The sequence below is a fragment of the Sorex fumeus genome, unplaced genomic scaffold (genome assembly GCF_029834395.1).
Source record: "Sorex fumeus unplaced genomic scaffold, SorFum_2.1 ptg000028l, whole genome shotgun sequence".
In the NCBI taxonomy this organism is placed as follows: domain Eukaryota; kingdom Metazoa; phylum Chordata; class Mammalia; order Eulipotyphla; family Soricidae; genus Sorex; species Sorex fumeus.
Genome location: NW_026606085.1, coordinates 3,948,682 through 3,971,749, shown reverse-complemented (window position 1 = coordinate 3,971,749; position 23,068 = coordinate 3,948,682). Strand labels below are relative to the sequence as shown.

At 43.3% G+C, this 23,068-nt stretch overlaps 1 protein-coding gene and 1 pseudogene across 1 annotated transcript; one reads left to right on the top strand and one right to left on the bottom strand.

The window, feature by feature from the left end:
* The first annotated feature begins 9,477 nt into the window (after positions 1–9,477).
* CLEC10A (C-type lectin domain containing 10A) lies at positions 9,478–13,989 on the top strand. The gene is made up of 10 exons (XM_056115092.1): positions 9,478–9,667; positions 10,403–10,497; positions 11,182–11,298; positions 11,597–11,692; positions 11,789–11,860; positions 11,969–12,040; positions 12,200–12,286; positions 12,364–12,515; positions 12,770–12,876; positions 12,995–13,989. Exons 2-10 carry the CDS (start codon positions 10,431–10,433, stop codon positions 13,149–13,151), a joined length of 927 nt encoding a protein of 308 aa, XP_055971067.1. The 5' UTR covers positions 9,478–9,667; positions 10,403–10,430; the 3' UTR covers positions 13,152–13,989.
* A 7,509-nt stretch (positions 13,990–21,498) lies between these two features.
* LOC130024152 (serine/threonine-protein kinase LATS1-like) lies at positions 21,499–22,863 on the bottom strand (annotated as a pseudogene).
* Between the last annotated feature and the right edge of the window lie 205 nt (positions 22,864–23,068).

Sequence of the window (23,068 nt, the reverse complement as noted above, 5' to 3'; positions counted from 1 at the left end):
TACCTGCTGCACTCTTTCTCCAGCGCCCAAAGCTCTTGCTTTTTATTGAAACTTATTGAATTTTTATTGAATTTTTTTTGAAATTTTCAATTTTTATTGAAACTTATTTAGAAAATCATGAGGGAGAGAAAGAGAGAAGTAAAAGTTTGAAAGAGAATACAGATTTCTCCAGAGTGGAAATAGACAGGCAAAGAAACATTGAGAAAAGCAAGAGAGATGCATGTTCAATAGAAAATACGGTCTTGAAGTGCAAGTCAGGATCAGTAGTTTATGGTATCTTTAAACCCAGAATGTTGGTGCCCAGAAGCAGAATGCTCTGTGATGAGGTGTGTGTATGCATGCGTGCGTGCGTGCGTGCGTGCGTGCGTGCGCGTGCATGTGTGTGTGTGTGTGTGTGTGTGTGTGTGTGTGTGTGTGCTGTATTTGCTCTGTCTCTGCTACCTCTCCTTGAAGAACCTTCCCTTGAGATAGCCCATTATAAAGATGTTCCTTCCAGTATACTAAGATCTTCAGTTGCATGAAAGTCTAGGCTGGATAGATTAAGATAGGCATATGACCAAAGAATGTTCTTCTTCTGATGATGATTACTCGTCTAAGCAATAAATATTGTACGCGGAGGATAGTTGTGATATGTCTATGAGGCTGTTAGCCTCCTGACCCAATGCTTTTTTTCTCTTATTTCTTTTAATCTGTGTGACATGGCATCCCTGCTTCAGGCCTATTCATCGGGGCCTGTTCCTGGCAACCCTTCACCATAGGAGACACTGTTCTTGTGGAGACACTGTTCCTATGGTTGAGACACAAGAACAGTGTCTGGTATAGTCCAGTTTTCATTTCCCACCATTTCTTCCCCACTGTTGATTGACAGTTTTAGTTTTGGTGCCTATAGTTACCTTCCTTTACCACCACCAACACGCCCTATACTCTGCCGCTATGCCCTTGTGTTACTTCTGGTTTTTATCTTTCTGCTCATGATGGCAAAACAGCACTTCTCTCACATGAGTATCATATTCACAAAAGGTCAAAGAGCATCTTTAGTGTCAGCATTTCAAAACTGGGAGATAAAGTTGTTTTTCTTAGGCTGTCAGCAATTTACAGGAAATCCTCAGAGTTTAACTTATGTTGGCGGCCAGAAGAGAACTGTTTTTCAGTAAAACACAATTTATCAGAAAAGTCCTACCAACTCTATTGTTACATATCCAAAATCAGAACACTTCTCACCACTTCCATTCACATACCACCACCATCTCTCACCTGGGTGTTACGGTAGTACTTTGTCTGGATTCTTTCTTTCTTCCCTAGTTCCCTTTTATAAAAATTTTGACTTTTCATAACACAAACATCAAACTGTTACAGTTAACATATGTCAAGTTATTATTCCTTTTCTATGACCCTTCTAAACTCTTTTTTTGTAAGTGAGAACAAGAACTTACGAGGGCCTGAAAAGAACTGGCCATTCCTTACTTCCCTTGAGCTCTTCCACTCCTTGTTAGAGCACTTCTCTGAATTTTACTTTCTCTGGTAAATGGATGATCCTTGCACACACCAGGAGTCTCCCACAAAGGGCATTTCTAGTTGCTATGCCCTCTGTCTGGAACACTCTTTCTCTTGGAGCTCCTCCATGACTTTGTCCCCTACTATTTCAGATTTTGTCTTTTTTTGTTTCCTGTTTGTTTGTTTTTGGGTCACTATCTCTCCAGCCACCACACTACTCTAGACTTTTACTCAGTTCTACTTCCCGGTAAGATCTTTCTTGTTACCATGTACATATTAGACATATTGGGGCCAGAGAGAGAGGACAATAAGGGCACATGCCTTGCATGCAGCCAATTGGGGTTCAGTCCCTGGTACTCCATATGGTCCCCCAAGCCATCCCAGGAGCGATCCCTGTGTGCAGAGCCAGGAGTAATCCCTAAGCACCACTGGGTGGTGGCCCCCAAAACAAAAACCGACAACAAAAAATTTTGCCTTATCTCTCCTTTCTGCTATATTTGTCTCCACCTACCATCATGTGACATTATATATACCCTAATTTGTTTATTTTTATATTTCTTCCTCTAGAACATAAGCACTATGAAGTCAGTTTTGTGTGTGTGTGTGTGTGTGTGTGTGTGTGTATGTGTGTGTGTCAGTTCACTTATCAAGTAGAGCACCTGGTAGATTGTAGACCTCAATAAGTGCCTGCTTGTTGAATAGATGAACAGTGCATGTAAAAGTGAATGGAGATCAGGTTTGGGTCCACAGTGATGAGACACGCGGGGCCTCATGGGATGGGAGTGGAACTGGCCCTTTCCTCCCTGCCCCAACAAGACCCCAGGTCGCTGCCCACCAATGGCCTCTCTGGCTCCTGAACAAGCTGCTTAACGGCCTTGATCCAAGAGACTCAGGAACAAATCTTTGAACCCAGCAACTTTTGGCAGAAATCCCTCCAGATTTAATTGTTAAAATTTTGATTTTCTTTAAACAGGTCCTTTACTTCCTTAGTTAAGCCGATTCCTAGGTACTTGATTTTCTGGGGCACAATTGTGAACGGGATTGTTTTCTTCATGTCACTTTCTTCTCTTTCACTATTTGCGAATAGGAAAGTCACGGATTTTGGGGTATTGATTTTATAGCCTGCAACTTTACTATACAAGTCTATTGTTTATAGGAGTTTCTTGGTAGAGGTTTTAGGGTTCTCTAAGTATAGTATCATATCATCTGCCAATAGTGAGAGCTTGATTTCTTCCTTTCCTACCTGGATGACCTTATTATCTTTTTCTTGCCTAAGCGCTATTGCAAGTACTTCCAGTACTATATTGAACAGCAGTGGAGAGAGTGGACATCCTTGTCTCATCCCTGATCTTAGGGGGAAGGCTCTCAGTTTTTCCCCATTATGGACGATGCTTGCTGTAGGCTTGTGGTACATGGCTTTAATAATTGTTAAAATTTTGGAATTCCAAAATTGTGCAGCCACTACTGTGGCCATATGACATCATATGTTATTTATAATCAGCAATAGAACACAAATTGTCTACGGTTGCCTTTTCTGCAGATCTGAGTGTTGGGGTAAAATCCCAAATAATAATGGTGGGTCTGGTGTCAAAATATTGAATGTAATGAAAGTAGAGAGAGAGTAATGTGGAAATCATCTGCCCTACAGGCAGGGGGAGGGTGTGGGATGGGGGTGTATACTGGGGTTTTTGGTGGTGGAGAATGGGCACTGGTGAAGAGATGGGTGTTTCATCACTGTATGACCGAGACTTAAACCCTTTGTAAGCAGCTTTGTAACTGCTCTCACAGTAATTCAATAAATAAATTTATAAAAAAGAGAAAAAATGGGGCTGGAGCGATAGCACAGTGGGTAGGGCATTTGCCTTGCACGTGACCGACTCGGGTTTGATTCCCAGCATCCCATATGGTCCCCTGAGCACTGCCAGGAGTGATTCCTGAGTGCAGAGCCAGGAGTAACTCCTGAGCATTGCCGGGTGTTGACCCAAAAAGTAAAAAAAAAAAAGTAATGTGGAGTTCATGCCCAATTCAATCTGCCTAATCAATGGCTGAATAAATAGCAAGACTCCTACATTAAAATAATTTTTTAAAAAAGTGAATGGGGAAGCAGACTGCATTATTTGTGGAAAGAATGCAGAAGTGTTGATTCATGTGTGGATACAATGCAGTACTATAGTAGACATAGAGAGAGCTAACAGATGAGCTACCCTCATTAGGAACCATAATGCTTTGCAAAGTTAATATGATCTGTGTATCACTTCCTCTCTAGTTTACAACCTTGCTGGAATGGTCTGAGTCTGGTGACTGAATAGGGTTGGCTTAGAAAGGGCCTTTTTTCAGTCCAGGGCTGGACAACTCCAATGGACAACTCAGTTTAAACTCCCAGAACCCCAGTTGGATGGGCTGAAGCTTAGGGGTCTTCATAGCTGTTTTCCTCATGCCTACTCTACCTTCTTTCATAATTTTACCTCTTCCTTCTCTATCTTCTTTCCAGTTCATTTCACAGGTACTAAAACCTGGCGAATAACCTGCAACCCAACTTCAGTCTTACCATTTGCTTTCCAAACCTAAACCTGTGACAAATACTGATCAAAATATCAAATAACACAGCATTGGAGAGATAGCACAGCAGGTAAGACACTTGCCTTGCTTGCAGCTGAGCCAGGTTCAATCCTTATATGTTCCCTGAAGTCCCTCCATGAGTGATCCCTGAGCAAAGAGCCAGGAGTAAGACCTGAGAACCACTGTATGTGGCTCCCAAACCAAACACACACACACACACACAAATAAAATAACAAAACTAGAAAAAGTTTATCAATGAGAAAATGCTTAATAACTAATGGTATATACTAGTGAAATGAGATGAAAAAGCAAAAAAAAACTGAGGTGATATAGAGAAATTTTCTTGATATATTGAAATTTGAATGGGAATAAAGCAAGTTGTAGAAAACAATTGTATTTACATAGAAAATATAGTGTAGGCACTAACATAGTGGTAGGTTGCCCACAGCTACAGTCATGTTGACTCACCCACACTGCCTTGCTCTACTGATTCACAACTAAATCTCTGAGAACATGCATGCCAAGCAGTTAAAATTCATAAACACACAGGTCCAGGCTGAGAATTCTGGGTTGCTCTGGGTGGAGAGGTGAGTCCTTGCCCTGCAGAAGCCCTGACAACCGTACCCACAACCCAACTACACTGATGATTCCACTCTACCACTTCACTAATACTTTTTACAGAGACACCAAACTTCAAAAAATTTCAGGTACTCCTGGTGTCCAGGCTGAGAACTCTGGAGTCTTTTCAACTCATTGGCCCAGACCATTGATCACAAAATGTCTGGATACCTCCCAAATTGTCAATACAAAAATTCTAGTAGGAACACACCAAATTACATGGACAACACATCCTTAACAACACAATGGTACGATAAAATAATTTTCACGTTTTCTCTTAGTGAAGTATTTTTGATAATTCAATTTAGTTGCAACAAGCAATATAAAATAAATTATTGTGTGCCTGCTTTGGGGGCAGGCTAGGAGGGTAGTTTGGTTAATGGGGACAGAGGTGGAGGAATGCTCACTTTGGCAGTGGAATTGGTGTTCAAACACTGAAAGCCCACAACAACCATAGTATGAATAACTTTGTAAACCACAGTGCTTAAATAAAGTATCTTACTTACAAAAAAAATATACCAGCGGAATGTTAGCTAAGAATCCCCAGTAAGGTCCCCAGAGTTTCTGGAGCACCACTTGGGAGTACACCCTGAAAAAATAATAAAATAAAGGAAAACCTTAAAAAAATTTTAAAAAACAGTGTATTTATCCTTCCTCCTTTTCTTCTTTCTTTCTCCCTTTCTTCTTCTCTTCTACCCTTCTTCCTCATACTTTTTTTTTTAATGTAGGAGTACTGCTATTTAGTCAGCCACTGATTAGCTGATTGAATTGGGGATGAACGCCACCTTTTTTTCCCCGTAATTTATTTTTTTCTTCTTATATTTATTTATTGAATCACTGTGGGAAAATTTACAAAGCTTTCAGGTTTAAGTCTTGGTCATACAATGATCAAACACTTCACCAGTACTCATTTTTCACCACCAAGAACCCCAATTTACCCCCCTCCCACCTCTCCCAATGCCTGTGCTTCCTCACATTTTCTTCCTGCCTCTTTCCCTCTCTCCCTTCCTCTTTCTCTCTCTCTCCCTTCTGTTTCTTTCTCCCTTCCTGTCTCTCTCTTTCTTTCTCTCTTTCTTCCTTCCTTCCTTTCTTTCTTTCTTTCTTTCTTTCTCTCTTTCTTTCTTTCCTTTTTTTTTTGCTTTTTGGGTCACACCTGGCGATGCACAGGGGTTACTCCTGGCTCTGCACTCAGGAGTTACTCCTGGCGGTGCTCAGAGGACCATATGGGATGCTGGGAATCGAACCCGGGTTGGCCGCATGCAAGGCAAAGGCCCTACCTGCTGTGCTATCTCTCCAACTCGTCTTTCTTTCTTTCTTTCTTTCTTTCTTTCTTTCTTTCTTTCTTTCTTTCTTTCTTTCTCTCTCTCTCTCTCTCTCTCTCTCTCTCTCTCTCTCTCTTTCTTTCTTTCTTTCTTTCTTTCTTTCTTTCTTCTTTCCTTTCTTGTATCTTTGAGGGTTCAGGGCTACTACTTGTTCTATGCCCAGGAGTCATTCTGGGGATCCTATGGTGTCAGGGATTGAACTAGTATCTTCCCTTCCCTTCCCTTCCCTTCCCTTCCCTTCCCTTCCCTTCCCTTCCCTTCCCTTCCCTTCCCTTCCCTTCCCTTCCCTTCCCTTCCCTTCCCTTCCCTTCCCTCCCCTCCCCTCCCCTCCCCTCCCCTCCCCTCCCAATATCCCTTCCGCCACACCCACATCCCCTCCTCTCCCCTCCCCTCCCCTCCCTTCCCCTCCCCTCCCTTCTTCTGCCCCTCTCCTTCCCTCCCTTTCTTTCTTGACAATGCTCAGAACTTACTCCTGCTTAACACTCAGGAATTACTCTTTTTTTTTTGATAAACGAGCTTTTAAATTCGTTTTCAAGGTTTTTAAGGACATTTCCCTATGAGCTCTAAAAAAAAAAATAGCACTTTATGACAAAGGAATTGTATGGAGGGGGGAGAAGATGCCAGAGGCAAATCAGTTCAAGTCAGTAAGTTCCGATTCAATATTTAACTAAAACTGTTTCATCAAGTACGTAAATCTTTCTTGCATTTTACGGTGACAAGAATAACAAAATTCATATAAACCCAAGAAGAAAAGAAAACTATGTAAAAATCTCCAAAGTGGTGTTCAGGAACTTAGCAATGTGTGCTTTACAAGCAGAAGGGTTCAAAGCTAATAAGCAAAACATTCTTTTTTTTTTAACTCCTCATTTTGTCAATTTTATTTTATTTTTATTTTTTAAATTGAATCACCGTGAGATACAGTTACAAAACTCTCATGATTGAGTTTCAGTCATACAATGATCAAACACCCATCCCTCCACCAGTACGCATTTTCCACCAGCAATGTTCCCAATATCCCTTTCGCCACACCCACCATTTTACCCCCTGCCTCTGTAGCAGGTACCTTACTTCTTACTATCTCTTTCTTATGGGCATTATGCTTTGCAATACAGATACTGAGAGGCCGTCAGATTTGCCCTTAGTCTACTTTCAGCACACATCTTTTATCCCAAGTGATCTCGCTAACCATCATTGACTCAGTGGTCTCTTTTCCATGCTGCCTTCTCCCCAACACTTGAGAAAGGCTTCCAAACCATGGAGTGATTCAGGAATTACTCTTTTTTTTAATGAGCATATTAAAAAGTTTTTATTCTTTTATCTCTAGTCATCATTTTTACTGCTATACTTGTTCTAACTGGAATGAAATGTCCTTTAAATTGTATTTTGTCCGAGTAACCCATCAAAATTCAGAATGAGCAATCCCACTACAGATTACAAGCTAATAAATAAATAAAAACACATCATGATCACGATTAGATCCAGGAATTACTCTTGAAGGTCCTCAGGTCTGTGGACTGAACCTGGGTTGGTCTCAAGCAAGGCAAGTGCTCTACCTTGCTATCTCTCCAGTTCCTGAAACAGAGTTTTCTGTGTGCTCCCACTCACTGAGCTATCACTCAGCACCCCCTTGTCTATCTTTCTGATGTAGGTAGGTAGATAGGGAAAGATCCTGGCAATGAAACTCAGGTCAACAAAACTTCTGGGAGGAAAATTCTAAGGCTGACCACCCTGAGGATATGAATAAGACCCTGAGGAGATTGGACCCCTCCCCATGAAGGAAATTCCTTGAGCACTCTCAGACCTCTCCCTTAATCTGATTAACTTTAGTGATTCAGCCCAGAGAAGACCATCACCACTCCCCAATCTGCCCCCCTCACCTCCTTAGCAATGGACTTTTACCTAGATGGAAGTGCCCCTTGGGGACAGATTGGGGAAACCCTATAAAGGCCACCTTGAACAAAGAAAGGTGAGCCTATGGGCTGCTGGCGCCTATGTGGCTGAGTAATGTGGTACCTGAGCACGAGTCACTCGCATCTTCTCTCTTGAGATATGTACTTTCATGCTTTCGTGTCAAATGCTGTATGTGTCTAGGGGCTCTTTCTTCGCTCTTGGAGAAGTCCACATTCTCTCTTGAGTGCATTATTCTCTCTCACTCTCTCCCCCTCCACACCTTCAAAAACCCTCCAAATAAAATCTATTTATTTCATTACTTGTCTACTCCTGAAATTCCTTTCTTCGAGATAAGACAAGAACCCAGAACCCTGGGTCCCGGCTGACAGAGGTGGATGGGAAGAAAGTGGCCATCTTTCTCCTCTCCGCTTCACATAAGCCACCCGTGGAGCCCGTTAAGCCACCCGTGGGGCCCACTGACATCATTTCAAGACATAAAGGAACTTTGTATTAAAAAATTATGTGTATAATCAATTCAGAGAAGTTTTCTTAGAGGGAATTACTGGATGAAATAGTATCCCTTTTGTGAAGACAGTGCATGTGGAGATAATAGAGTAGCACTTTACTGCAGCACTTAAATTGAATTATGTGATCATTTACCACGTCATGAGCAGTCATGTTCTGAGTTTCAATCCATCAATCAAAATACCTCTTAAATTTCTCATGGGAACCGAATGATTAATTCAGGACTGGTTTCTATCATAATCCCAACACAGTTTTGTTTCTTTTATTTTGGGGCTACACTCTGTGATGCTCAGACATTGAGCATCTTAGGTCTGGGTCTTGCTCTCAAAAACTATTCCTGGTGGTGCTTGGGAAACTCAACGGCATGCTGAATCCGACCCAGGTTGGCTACGTGCAAGACAAGCGCCCTGCCCACCGTCCTATCTCTCCAGCCCCCCAATACATACTTGGATTTTATGAATTTTGATCCTTCTCAGGCTCCTCCCCTCTCACTTCAACCAGAAAATTCACCCACTCTGTCACCTACTTCCCTCAAACCGAGTAGAATTTGGCCAGTGGGGAGCTTGATGACTGAAGCGTAGGTCCCAGACACACATGATTGAACAAAAGCAGAGAAACGGGCTCCTTTGGACCTGAATTTGCAATGATAGACACTAACAATTCTTAGGAATTCAGATGCAGGAAGTGAAATACTACACTTTTTTTTTTTCTTTCCTGGTACTGTGCTCTCACAAATAGTTTTTTTTTAAAAAAAAAAAGGAAGTCAGAGAGCCGAAAAAGGTATAAGTGGAGTAGTCAAATCCTGGAGGAGGGGCTGGAGTGATATCACAGTGGGTAGGGCATTTGCTTTGCACGCTGCCAACCCGGATATGAGTCTCAGCATCCCCTATGGTCCCCTGAGCACCACCAGGAGTAATTCCTGAGTGCGGAACCAGGAGTAATTCCTGTACATAGCAGGGCGTGACCCAAAAAGCAAAAAAAAATCCTGGAGGAGGACAGCAAAACTCACGTCATATCCAACTCCCCTGCATACATAATTTCTGCCTTTTCCTTATTTGCTGTCCAAAATTAAGGAAACAGGATATCACAGATTATAGATTTGCACTCCCAGACATAAATATCAAGACAACCACAGCTGTTTACTTATGTGGATTCTTCATCAGCCATCTCTACCCCAAGTCTCCAGAATTGAGGATTTTCCAACTCTGGTCATTGCTACACAAGGATACTAAGAATCTTTGCTGCCTGAATTTCCACAGGTAAGGGGCTAGAATGCAGGTTCTGTAAAGGGGACAGGGCCGGATGTGAGAGGAAGCAGAGAGAAGGGAATGGGTCTCAAGTGTGACTAAATGAAAAGAAATAGAAAGGAACGTCTTGGGGCATTGACTACTAAGTGGAGATTTCAGACTCTCTTCCCTCACCGGACTGAACTGAACATCATGATTTGCACTCACAGCCTCAGTCATCAACTGAGACTCAAACCCAATTCCATCACTAGTCTATTCATAGAGCTCCATTCTGCAATACTAATCCCACTGCTAACTCCTGGTGCTCTTTAACCCCAGAGCCAACTAGAATCTTAACACCAGTGTCAATTGCAAAGCTGGATCTCAATTCTATTTCCAACTTTGATACAAACATAGGTTCAATTTTGTCCATGAAGTTCATACATGAGTATGGACTTGAATCCAAGTGGTGACAACCCTCAATTCCAGAACCCTATATTTGACCTATTTTGCAAGACATTGAACTGCAACTCTATTTCTACTTTCAATGGAAAACTCAGAACAACCCCAACTCAAATTTCATTCCTGACCCTACTTCTAATCTCAGATACAAACCCAAGTCTATTCCGAGACCTAGTTCTAAACCCAGGTGCCTTCTTAATCTGAAACTCATCTTTGGCCTCTGCTCTGGCTCTGACCTCAGCTCTAACCTGCTTCCAGCCTCTCCCTTTCTCCCAGAAACCTGGCCTAGCCTTGTCTCTATTTCAGCTCTTACAGCTTCCTTGTTGGTGAAAGCATGTCAACAAAGTACGAAAACTTCCAAGACCTGGAGAATGAGGAGAGAAGAGAGCGCTTTAAGAATGGTAAGAGAAAAAGATGTTTTTTCCTAAAACATATTTAGGAAGATTTCTGCTATCATTTCATGTCTGTAACCGTATCCTGAGAACTGGTGATTATCTCCACTCTGAGTGGCCTGGGACCTAGCCTCAGATGTCTGTGGTATGACAACAATTCAAATCTCTTGAGAGAAACAGGGATAGGAAAGTCTACAGTACATCTGCTTCCTATGCTCTGGGAGACGATGAGAGTTTACACTGGGAGGGGGATGACTCATTAGGTTTAGATGGGAAACTCATTTGCTAATTTGATGGAATAGAGAAGCCTTAAGAGCCTGGATGTCTCCGGGTCCTCCTGCCTCCTCCCTTACTTTCTTGAGAGGACCTTACATAACACCATTATGCCCTGTTTCTGTGTTGTGTACCCGTGTGCGCACATCTGCGCGCGTGCGTGCGTGTGTGTGAGTGTATGTGTGTGTCCTGGGGGTGGAGATCCATATGACTGAGGACTTGGTGACTGAAGACTTGTGCTGCTTAATGATGAGTGAAAGACTATAAGATGTTCCCTACCCCACAGTTAGTTTTGCCCAGCCTTCCCCAGCATCACCTGAGAAAGCTTTCATCTCTGACAGGTCCCTGTGGCCCTCTCCTTCTCCCCTGTCTCTCTTATGCTCTGGACCCTGCTGGCCCTAACATGTTCTCCTCTTGTAGGGCTGCTTCCTCCCCAGTCCTTCCTCCAGCATTTCTGCTCGGGCCTCCGCCTAATCCTGCTCAACTTGGGCCTCAGCCTTCTCCTACTGGTCGCCATCTGTGTTATTGGATTCAAAAGTAAGTCACAGGATGGGCAGGAGAAATTATGGAGTGCCATGGTGAGGGTGATAGGAGATAGTGATGGACCAAATTAGCAGAAGAGGTTGTGGCTTATTAGCTGGGTAACACAGTCAAATGACAAATCTGTAAGTCTTGTTTTCCTCACATGTAATGTTGGATATCAATTTCACCTTCCCCTTTGGATTTAGTTGCTATGCCAACAGATCAAAATATGGCATGTGAAGTGCCAACTCAGTGCTCCCTCATAAAGTGCTTGTTGTATCTTGACACCAGTTGCCTCATCTCCCCCACTCAGATTCCAAGTTCCAAAGTGATCTGGTAAGCCTGAGAACATCATTCAGCAATTTCACATCAAACACAGAGGCTGAGGTCCAGGCACTGAGCTCGCAGGGTAAGTGTAGTGTGAAAGAAACTCTTATAAGGATGGAGTGCTGAGGGGAGGTAGGGTCCTGACTCCTGAGTTTCTCTGAGTCCTGGTGTCCTTTAGGTCATAGTGCACAAGGAACCATAGAATCTCTGAAATCTGAGGTGGAGAATCACAGGCAGGAGTTGCAAGCAGGTGAGAGAGCCTCCAGGAGGATGTATGACGGCAGGGGCCTCCTAAGATTGGGGTGGAGTGGGCATGGGCTGAGAACAGACTTGTAATGCTGAGTGCTATTCTCTTAAGCTCGTAGCTTGAATGACAAGGTTCTTGCTCTGGAAAACACGCTGGATAAACAGCAGCACCAACTCAAAGCAGGTCAGACCTCTTCTCTTCTCCTCTCTTTTTGGATGTGGTATGTAAGGGACCGCCTGAAGATTCTAGGTTGGTCCCTATAGGGACAGATGGACTCCAAGAACTCACTAAGTAGGAGCCACACCCAGAGCACTGTCCCCATGGCCCCTCTTTGTTTGTCAGATTATTCGGAAATGCTCTCATTTGTCCAGAAGTTGGCTAAAGACCTGAACTCCCTGAACTGCAAGATAGCTTCTCTCAAGAACAATGGTAAGGGGTGTTTCAGACTGCCTGTCCACTTACCACTGACCAGCTTCTCAGACCCTCCCTTCCCCTGGCTCCCACAGGCTCTCAAACTTCCTGTTGTCCCACTAATTGGCTGAACTATGAAGGCAGCTGCTACTGGTTCTCTAGCTCTGGGAAGTCCTGGCATGAGGCTGAGAAAAACTGTCAACTGAAGAACGCCCATCTGGTTGTCATCAATTCCAGGGAGGAAGAGGTGAAAACCTTTGCTGTGCTTTTAAGGAAATAGTTCTCAACCTTGGCTGCACATTAGATTATATCCCCGGCCCCTGGGCCCTTTACAAGCAACTGCCAGCTCAGTCTCACCCCCCAGTGGTTTCATTTGCCTGGGTGTTGGGATAATCATCCCAAAACTACTCCTCTCTTTTAACCAAAAGCTCAAGTTTGGAACTGCTAGTCCAAGTTGTTGGCTAGGGTGGGAAAGTCATCATTACCCTTTTGTTGCTCCAGAATTTTGTACAGGAATATATAGGTTCCTCATATACTTGGATGGGCCTCAGTGATCCTGACGGTGTCTGGAAATGGGCAGATGGGACGAACTATGAAACCAACTACAAGTGAGTTTACTCTGACTTTCTGTGTCCTTCTCAGCTCAGCTTCTGACCCATCATCCCTGCTTCCCAGACCTAGATTATCTTCTGATCTCCCTAGTGTGCTTTTATTTTCTTCCCTTAGGAACTGGAGGCCGGGACAGCCAGATGACTGGCACGGACATGGGCTGGGTGGAGGCGAGGACTGTGCCCACCTCCATCCCGATGGCGGGTGGAATGATAATGCCTGCCAAAGGATTTTCCACTGGGTCTGTGAAACTGGCCTGAGTCTACCCAGCTAAGAGGACCCTGGAAACACTTTCTATAGATCACTCAACTTGGCAGTGGCTGGAAATCCTTCTCCTGATACTTCAATAACAAGACCTCTGTGATAGTGAGTCTCTGAGACAATGTCCAGCAGGACAACTGAAAGGATATACAGCCATCCCTTTGCTCTTCTCTAAGTGTTTTCTTAGTTCCCTTTTGTAAAAATAGACATTTATGAATATTGTTCTTGGCCACCAAACCAACAAATGACCCAAATACCCGCCAATCAACCATCTCTCAATCAACTGACAACAGTGAAACATCCATTCAACAGTCAATAACCAACTAACAAGTTCATTCTTGTCTCTTTATGTTTTTTGCCTAATTTTTAACATATTTTATACATATTACATTCCAATAGCTTCTACACATCAGACTTAAAAATAATTATTATTTGTTCTTCTGAGCTTTTTGTTATGTATCAAAATTATTTTAATTATTCTGTTAAAGTTATTGTTATAATTCTTTAAAACATCACTTAAGGACAGCAACATCTTTGTGGTTAAAGCTTTAAGAAAACATCATCCATCCATTGTTGGGCCCCTGAATAATTAGGAGCCACTGCTCTGTGCTGATAAGGGCTGGGAAACAGTGGGCTCTGATCCTGAGCAACTCTCTGTGGGATTTGTGGCAAACACCTGTGCTAATAAAGCTTGGGAGAGGGTGTGCTCTGACCCTGAACAGTGTAAAGGATTTGCTCCCATATGAACTTGCTCTGTGTTTGATGTATCTTGTTTTTTCTTCTCATGTCTCATTACTTTGTTTTTGATGAAAATATAAGTAAAAACCTTGACCCATGTGTTAGAAAGGAGATTTGTAGAGAATGGAAGAAATTAAGGGAGGGGGGAGAAATAATGGGTGAACAGGCATCAGGGCTTCAGTTATAGTGTTGATATGGGTGAGTGGTACAGCCATATATCCAAAACACAGACTCAACAACACTGAAAACATGCAATCTAAGCTGCAACCACTGAAACTTTGTAATGTGCCTATTCAGATGATTGTAGGGGATGGGCTGGGGATTGGAGTGGGAAAAGAATACGGACGGGAACACTGGTTGACACTGGTGGTGGGATTGTGTGTATTCAAAAATAAATTATAAAGGCCACAGCATCTCTCTCTCTCTCTCTCTCTCTCTCTCTCTTGCTGCCTGCGTTTGGTGGTCTTATGCCACTTCCCTCACCCCGGGGCAGCCAGTGGCAATGGGCAAACAAAGGAGGGAACGAGGGCCAGGCTGGTTGGTATCAATTACGGTTTATTCCAATTTTTTCTCTGTTCTCTTCTTCCCCACTTCCCCAACCCCTTTCATTCTCCTTCTCCCGATTCTCCTCCTTCATTCTTCTCCATCCTCCTTCTGGATCCCCCAATTTTCCCCGACTCCCCTTGATTCTCCCTCATATCTTCCCCCCTTGCCCACTCCTACAGCCTTAGTTAAAGCCCAAATCATAACAAAAAAAAAAGCCCAAATCATGAGGTTTTGGGGTAACAATTACACATAGCTGTGGTTATACAATCAACAAAGGTAAAATCCTTTCCTCGGGGGAAGCTTCTTCTAGGACAAACTCTCATTCATTAGGACGATCCACCCAAGAGTGAAATTCCATCTATGGGTTTGTGTTTCTCCTTTCCTTAGTTCCAACAAACATATAAACATTCATAATATTAGTCATTTTTAATGGACACAGTAAGAGATACATTAAGTTTATAGGATTGCTCTCCTGGGGCCATCTCACTATAGATCTCAGACTATCTCAGGCCAGATTAGTCTTTCCTAATTCCTAATCAGTCTTTCCTAAAAGCAGGGTCCTAATTCAGTTGTTACTTTTTGGATCATGACAGAATTTGTCCATGACCATGCTCTTAACTTATAGTTAAGTATTGTGGCACTTTGGCCTGACCCATTTCGATGCCAGGGTAGCTCACAGCTTGCCCCAGGTCCATCCAGTCCCTTGTCGGGACCCTGTTTTTGGGGTGCTAGGATCTAAGGGCAACTGAAGCTTAAGTTGAGAAAGCAGATGCCCAGAAGTGCATATTATTCAGAGTCAATTAACTCCCAAGTTACAAAAGCATAGTATAAACTTCCTGTGTCTATACAAAAAGGACATTGTTTTAAAGTAAACTATGCAAAAAACCATAAATGAAGAAGAAATATTTTACTTATGAATACAAGTCCAGTGTCCTTGAAGGATCTGACCTTACAAGTTAACAGAGTCTGATTAGTGGGGGAAGGTAATAGACCGGTTGGGAAAGCAGAGCACAAAGAGGTTACAGATAAGCAAAGGAACGGGAGTGACTTGGGAGTACTGTGATGGGTGTAACCCGATAAACCTAAGCTCCCTGTGGCAAAGGAGAAAGGAGAAACCAATGTTAAGCCTAAAATCACAGTTCTTCAATAAAAAATAAATTTAAAAAACCTAGTTAATCTTGCAAGATTTTAATTGATACCTGGAAATGTTCTTTTGAAGTATAAATGCAATCTCAGTTTTTGAATCATTTGTCAAATGGGTTAGAGTTGTATGATCCATCGTGATCCCTGGACCCATCTTGATGAAATAAACTTCTGTCCTACTCCTATTCTGTGTCTCAGTTATTTTATTGAGTTCTGATGAACTTGGACATAACATTATAAAATCAGATCAGGATCTGAAGAAATAATACAGTGGGTAGAGCACTTGGCTTGCATTCGACTGTCCCAGGTTTGATCTCCATCATCCCTTATGGTTCTCTGAGCACCACTAGGAGTAACACCTGAGCATTACCAAGTGTGTCCCCCAAACAAATAAAAAATTAGATTAAATAAATATACTTGTATATTTGTACCAGCTTTTGCTCATGGTACCTATAATATGGGAAAATTCTATTTTCCTGTGGTTCCTCAAGTCTGCTAAGGTTCCTAGTCCATCAGAAAGTGACCTTTACAAAGACCATGTGTCAAATTCACTTCCCAGAAGGGCTTTGTTAAAACTCTGTTCCCTGCTGATAAAATCAGCTTCCAAAAATACAAAAATCCAAGATCTAAAACTGCCTAATTAAGCTGCCGCTGGCACCATATAATCTCATTAAAGGCTATAATCTAGAGACTCAATATAAATCTCTTGAAAGAGAGCACAGAATGATATGCCATAGACATGCCTCCAAACCCTAAGCCAGCTGCTTCATTCAGGGCAACCAGAGGAGGCAGGTGAGGCCTCTCCCCGCCCCAACGGAGCCAGCCCTGACAGCTGAAAACCTTTAAAACTTAAATCACCGCCATTTCATGGCTGCTCCCCACATGCTTGAACAAGTCTCACTCATGAGTGAATCTATTCCTGGACTGCACGGCTGTGAACACCAATATACCAAGAGTAGCACACCACATTTGATTGGGAAGGCAACCCATCTTAGGGGGTAATATATTTATACATATATATGTATATATATAAGCACATAAGGCTCAACCTTTAACAACATGTTACTTATCTCTTATAGAAGGGCTTAGTGGGTGCTGGGCGAAATACAACAATCTTCACACACTTTCCTCTAAGAAAAGTTTTTTGGATAAGTTTTTAGCAGATTATTCATAACAACTAATACAAAATAAAATATTTTGGTTCTGCTTGGGAAGCAGGGTTTGGGGTTCAGCATGGAAATATGGTGGTGGGTAGCTGTAATGGTGGTGGGAATAGTGTTTAAATATTAGATGTAATCAAATATTGTGAACAACTTTTTAAAAATAAGAGAAAAAATTTAGAAAGAAAATTATCAACAAAACTGCCTAATTAAATAAATTGTGTTTTCAATTATGACAGTTCAGAAAACTCAAACAACTGTATTGCACAACTGAATTTTCAAACTGCTTCTTGGTAGGATATAATTGTATTAAATGTATGCAAATACTACTTTGGCATCGAACCATTGAAAGAGATTTACTTAGAGAACATTACCTCAATATGGAAGGAAGCAAGAAAGTTTAAAGAAAAATGGACTAACTTATAGACTGGAGAGGAAAGAAAAAACACTTATTTATGAAAGTATCAAAAATAGAACATTAGGGACAGGAGAGAGTACAGAGGCTAAAGTTTTCGCCTTGCATGCTGCCAACGCAGATTCGACCCATATGGTCCCTTAACACCGGAGTGATCACTGAGTGCAGAGTTAGAAGTAAGCCCATACCATTGAGTATGGCCCCCAAACCCAAAAACCAAAACTAAATAAAACTTTAAGAACACCATTAATATTCCAAACCAATAATGAAAAGTTTATCTCCCTCTGTGGTTTATGCAATCATCACTTGATCACTTGATCACTTGGCTTCCCGTTAATCATCGAGTTGCTCGAGCGGGCGCCAGTAACGTCTCCATTTGTCCCTGTCGCGTGCTAGTGTAGCCCAATGGCGTCTGTTTGCTCTAGGAACACGAAGAGCCTCAAACCGATTGTTCATGATCTTGATGAAGAAGTCTGGCCATCTGGTAGGTGGGCGGACACACGGTCTTTTGACATCCCATGGAATCCATTCGGTAACAGCTCTAGTCCAGTGGTCATCTCTAAATCTCATTACGTGACCAGCCCATCTGATTTTTGACACCTTGGCAAATGAGACAGCATCCCTGATTCTTGATCGTTGATGGAGGTCGGAACTCCGGATTCTTTCTCTCATTTGAGTGAATCGTGATACTCCAAGCATAGCTCTTTCAATTCCTCTTTGGGAGACCTGAATAGCGTTCTCATCCTGTTTGCGTAGGGCCCAGGTCTCTGAGGCATATGTTAATGTAGGAAGAACAGTGGAATCAAAGAGATGTGCCCGGAGCCGGAAGTTTTTCGTCCTCTTAGCTATTTCTTCGACGCTCTTGAAGGCGTTCCAAGCCGCTCTCTTGCTCCTGCGCAGCTCGGGTGCCAGGTCATTTGTCATGTTGACTTCTCGACCTAGGTACATATAGCTGTTGCATTCAGAGATGGTCGTTCCGTTGAGAGCGAATGGGGCGTCAGGAATGTTTCTCATTAAGGTATGCAATCATACCTTAATTAATTCTGTTGCAGCTTTGGTAAGAATTCATTTCATAAAATCCTCTGTCTGAATTAAAGAAGTTCCAGAAATCCTAACTCACAGACAATTGGTGATACAACTGACAATTATCCAAACAATGTCTACTCAGAAGCTTGTACTCATGTGTGTTACTTGAAATAAAAGTATATAAAAGTACTTAGTACAACACCTTTCAGAATAATGTTTCAAACTGTTCTTTGTGGAAGACACTTTTTTTTAAAACCTCATAACTTTATTTTTTTTATTTTTTTTTAAATTTATTTATTTATTGAATCACTGTGGGAAAGGTTACAAAGCTTTCAGGTTTAGGTCTCAGTCATGCAAGTATCAAACACATTTCCCTTTACCAATACTTATTTTTTACCATGAAGAACCCCAATAAAACCCCACACCCCACCCCTCCCAGTCCCTGTGAGGCAGATGAATTCTAGTTAACAGTCTATCTGCTTTGATTAGATTCATTGTTTCAATAAAAGATGCACCACTATTATTTAGAGTTTACCCCCCCAAAATCAGACATGCTGAAAAAGCATTGTGAAGTGATTTGCTTTCTACAGCTGGGTTCAAGAATTAAATGTTGGTTTTGGATTTCTGCTATTTTACTTATTGACCCTGGAAGTATTTCTACTGAAAGTCAGATAGTTAAGAAATTGGTTTCTGTGCTCTGGAGTCATGGCCGTGCTGGAGAGCCGCTCGTGGGGGGCAACTGGTGGCCTCGGTAGGGCGTGAAGGGCGGACTGAAACGCCCCCCTTCCCATGAGGTTTTAGTCGCCCCCACACCCCCAGCTCATACCTGCTTGTCCACAAGGCTCCCATGAGGCCGCCATCTTTCTTTCCAGAGAGGAAAGGGCGACTGGGGCAACACCCTTTCCCCTCCGGACAGACATGATGGCCTGGATTAACGCATAGTCCATTCACTTTTCTGCTCCAAGCTGCCGGGTTCTGCATTAAGTCCTTGTGCTTCTGGGGCCGTGGCTGTGCTGGAGAGCCGCTCGCGGGGGGCAACTGGTGACCTCGTAGGGCGTGAAGGACGGACCGGAATGTCCCCCTTCCTATGAGGTTTTAGTCGCCCCCACACCCCCGGCTCATACCTGCTGTCCACAAGGCTCCCATGCGGCTGCCATCCTTCTTTCCAGAGAAGAGAGGGCGAATGGGGCAACACCCTTTCCCCTCTGGTAGACTTGATGGCCTGGATTAACGCATAGTCCGTTCACTTTTCTGCTCCAAGCTGCTGGGTTCTGCATTAAGTCCTTGTGCTTCTGGGGCTGTGGCCATGCTGGAGAGCCACTCGTGGGGGGCAACTGGTGACCTCGGTAGGGCGTGAAGGACGGACCAGAACGCCCCCCTTCCCATGAGGTTTTAGTCGCCCCTATACCCCCGGCTCATGCCTGCTGTCCACAAGGCTCCCATGCGGCTGCCATCCTTCTTTCCAGAAAAACCTCATAACTTTAAACAGAGTATTCAAACAAGCATCAGAAGGAAGAGAAACCCTACAAAGTTTTAATGGCTACAGTTTATTTATTATAATGCTCAGTAATACCATAATAAAGATCATTATTATCTATTGAAGAGTAATAGAGCATTACTTTATAAGGATTTGAGAGTTTTTTCCCAAATCATAAGTACTTAAGAGCATTTACAAATTTGGGGCTGGAGAGACAGTATAGTGGGTAGTACTATCATGTACTACCTTTGCCTTTTATGTAATCAACCTGGGTTCAATAACCAGCATCTCACATAGTCCCCATATCCTGCCAGGCATAATTCCTGAGTGCAAATCCCCAATATTTTCCAATCTGTTGTGTAGAGTGTACAGCCTCTGAAATATGCTCATGTTATAACAATTTGCCATAAATCGTTAATATCCCAAATCTCTCTTCTTTTTTTCAGTTTTAATTTTCTTTTTAAAGATTTTTTTTATTTTTTAATTTTTCAATTTCTTTTTTTAAAATTATATTTTATTGAATCACCGTGAGACAGAGTTACAAAGCTTTTATGTTTGAGATTCAGCCATACAATGATTGAACACTCATCTCTCCACTAGTGCACATTTTTCACCACCAGTGAGGCCAGTATCCCCCCTCCCAATCTCAGTCCTCACCCTGCCTCCATGGCAGACAATTTGCCCAATACTCTCTCTGCTTTTGGACATTATGTTTTGCTCTAATTTTCCCACAACCCTTCAAGCCTACCTGCCAGGGGCAGATGCTAGAGAACTTATTTTCCATTACTTATTTTGAATATCATGAGAGCTTGCGCGGCCGCAAAAGAGGTTGCACGCTTCTGGAACTCTAGATTGTAAATGGTTGGATTCCAGAGACATCTCTGTAGGGGCAAGTATGCTCTCCCTGCCTACTCCAGATAGAATCCCGGAGACCAAGAGCTTCCACAAGTAAGGCCCAGGTAATCAGGTTCCAGGTTCCATGTTCCATGCCACATAGCAGCAGAAGGGCCACGCTGTCCCTCCCTGGATCCCCGCCCGCTCAGCAGACTGCCTATTATGCCCACAATCTGCCTCCGGGAGCTATCTTAGTGCATCAAATTCCTCTTCTTATTGTGAGTTCTTCCCATCAAGCACTTAAATTCATGGAAAGAAACTTAAGAATAAGCAAGACACCAAATAAACCCCCCTCTTTAAAACTTCCGCCTCCAAAGTAATAGGAAAAAGTTATGTTTGTACAATGGACCTCTGGGAAATACTAGTTTAGGCTAAAAGACATCCTCAAAATATTTTTTTTATTAGTGAAACACCATGACGTACAGTTGTAGATTTACAATTTTTTGTGCTTGGGTTTAGATTATACAATGCTCAAATAACAATCCCTCCACCAGTGCCCATTTTCCATCACCATGGATAATATCCCCCCAACCCCCATTCCCCCTATTCCCCCCTGCCTCTGTGGCAGGGCAATCCCTTGTGTTCTCTCTTCCCTTTAGGGTGTTGTGGTCTGCAAAAGAGGCATTGAGTGGCAAACATGTTCAGTCCATAGTCTACTTTCGACATGCATCTCCCCTCCTGGGAGGATTCTCCAAACATCCTTTATTTGGTGCTCCCTTCTCTATCTGAACTGCCCTTTCCCCTAGAATGCCTGGCTGGCCTCTAAGCTATGGAGTAATCCTCCTGGTGCTGAACTCAGCTATTCTTGGGTATTAATCTCATATTTTGTTACTTTATATCCCCCAGATGAATGCAATCTTTCTATGTCTCTCCCTCTCTTTCTGACTCATTTCGCTTAGCATGATACTTTCCATGTTGTACCACTTGTATGTAAATTTCATGACTTCATCTTTTCTAACAGCTACATAGTACTCCGGGGCCAGGTGGTCTGCAGTCCCAGGACACCGATGTTATAGAGTTCCATGTTGTGACTATTTCTGTTTGGCACCATCATAGACTGAGGAATATTCCCATTTGTGTATGATGAAGGAGCGGTAGATGCCCCTGCCTGTAAAGCAGAAGGGCTTTGTCCATTACTTGAGGTGAGAGGGTAGGGAGGGGGTGACTGCCGACTGACCGTGCCAGCAGGAACGACGTTCTGATGCATCATGAAATCAGCCTAACCACTACCATTCTGAATTCCAGGTCTCCCGGGTGGAAAGCTAAATTTGTTTGAACTCTGCATGATGATTGGTTGCCGACCGACAGGCACAGAACTAATGCCTCTCTGGCCCTGGGTAGGGTTCAGGGGGAACGCGTTCAGAGGCGGTGCAGGATAGCCCTCCTGCCAGGCTCCTGGCGGCACAGGCGAGATTCGGGGGATCACGTAGTCCATGTTCCCAGAATAGCGCTTGGTCTGAGAGTTTGGTTCCCAGGAGGGCGGAGGTGGCGTTGTGCCTCTCGGCGGGGGAGTCTGGCCTCTCAGATGGGGAGGCTGAGTGACACTCCGGACTTGGGGAGGCGGTGGTGGGTTCACTCTCTGTCCGTTGCTGGCGTGAGCCTGAGCAAACGCTGCTATGCCAGACCCTAACAAAGGCCTTCCCACATCTGGCTGCTAGTTCGGGTTGTCAGAATGATAGGCTACGCTTTCTCCGAGTGGCGGGCCATGCCTCTGAGGAACTAGGGATTCTTTAGACCCTTTCCAGCTTTGTTTGCGGTTAACTGATTGTTGCACATTCCCTGGTTTTAAGCTGGCATTGATAGGCCTGGCAGCTGCCCCGGCTGTCTGTTCCCATCGAGGATCTTGGTAACTCATTTTACTAATGAATTCAATCGCAGCATCTGTACTTCTGTTGTTAGTTTTCTGAAGTGCTTGTATAACTATATCCTCGTCAAATCCAGCAGTTTGCAAATCTTGAAGCATTTGGGGGTTGACTTCTGCAGAACACCGGGAGGAAGAATTTGTTTCATTGGCAAATGGCAGTAGAGAGTTTCGAATTTCTAGCAAGGCTTTATGATGCATCCCGAATTTGGGAGGATTTCTGACTTGTCGAGGATCTTCAGTTAACATCTTACTCATGTTATGTTCGGCCTTCGCTGCATCTGATGGTCTGGATAAATTTCTAAGAGATTCCCGAATTTCTTGTAACATTTGCCTGCTGCTGCCAGTGTAGTTACTGGCAGGAAAGGTCTTAGGCCTCATCTGTCTATAACCTTCGGGCTTTTCACTCCTCTTCATGAAAACATCTATATGTATATAATCCACACAAAGGACTTCTTTAAGAGCTACTTGATAAATCCACAGCAGTCTCCTGCCCCTGCGCCTGACTGTTCCTCACCGGGGTCCCTTGGAGGGGAGCGGGTTGAGCTTTCCTCCCCACCCCGACCAGGGCTCCGGCAGCCAAAGACCTCCAGGACCAGCCACCACCATGCTGAGACCACTCTCCGCACACATGAAGGTATTGGCAGAGGGACAAAGCCACGCGGGTTCC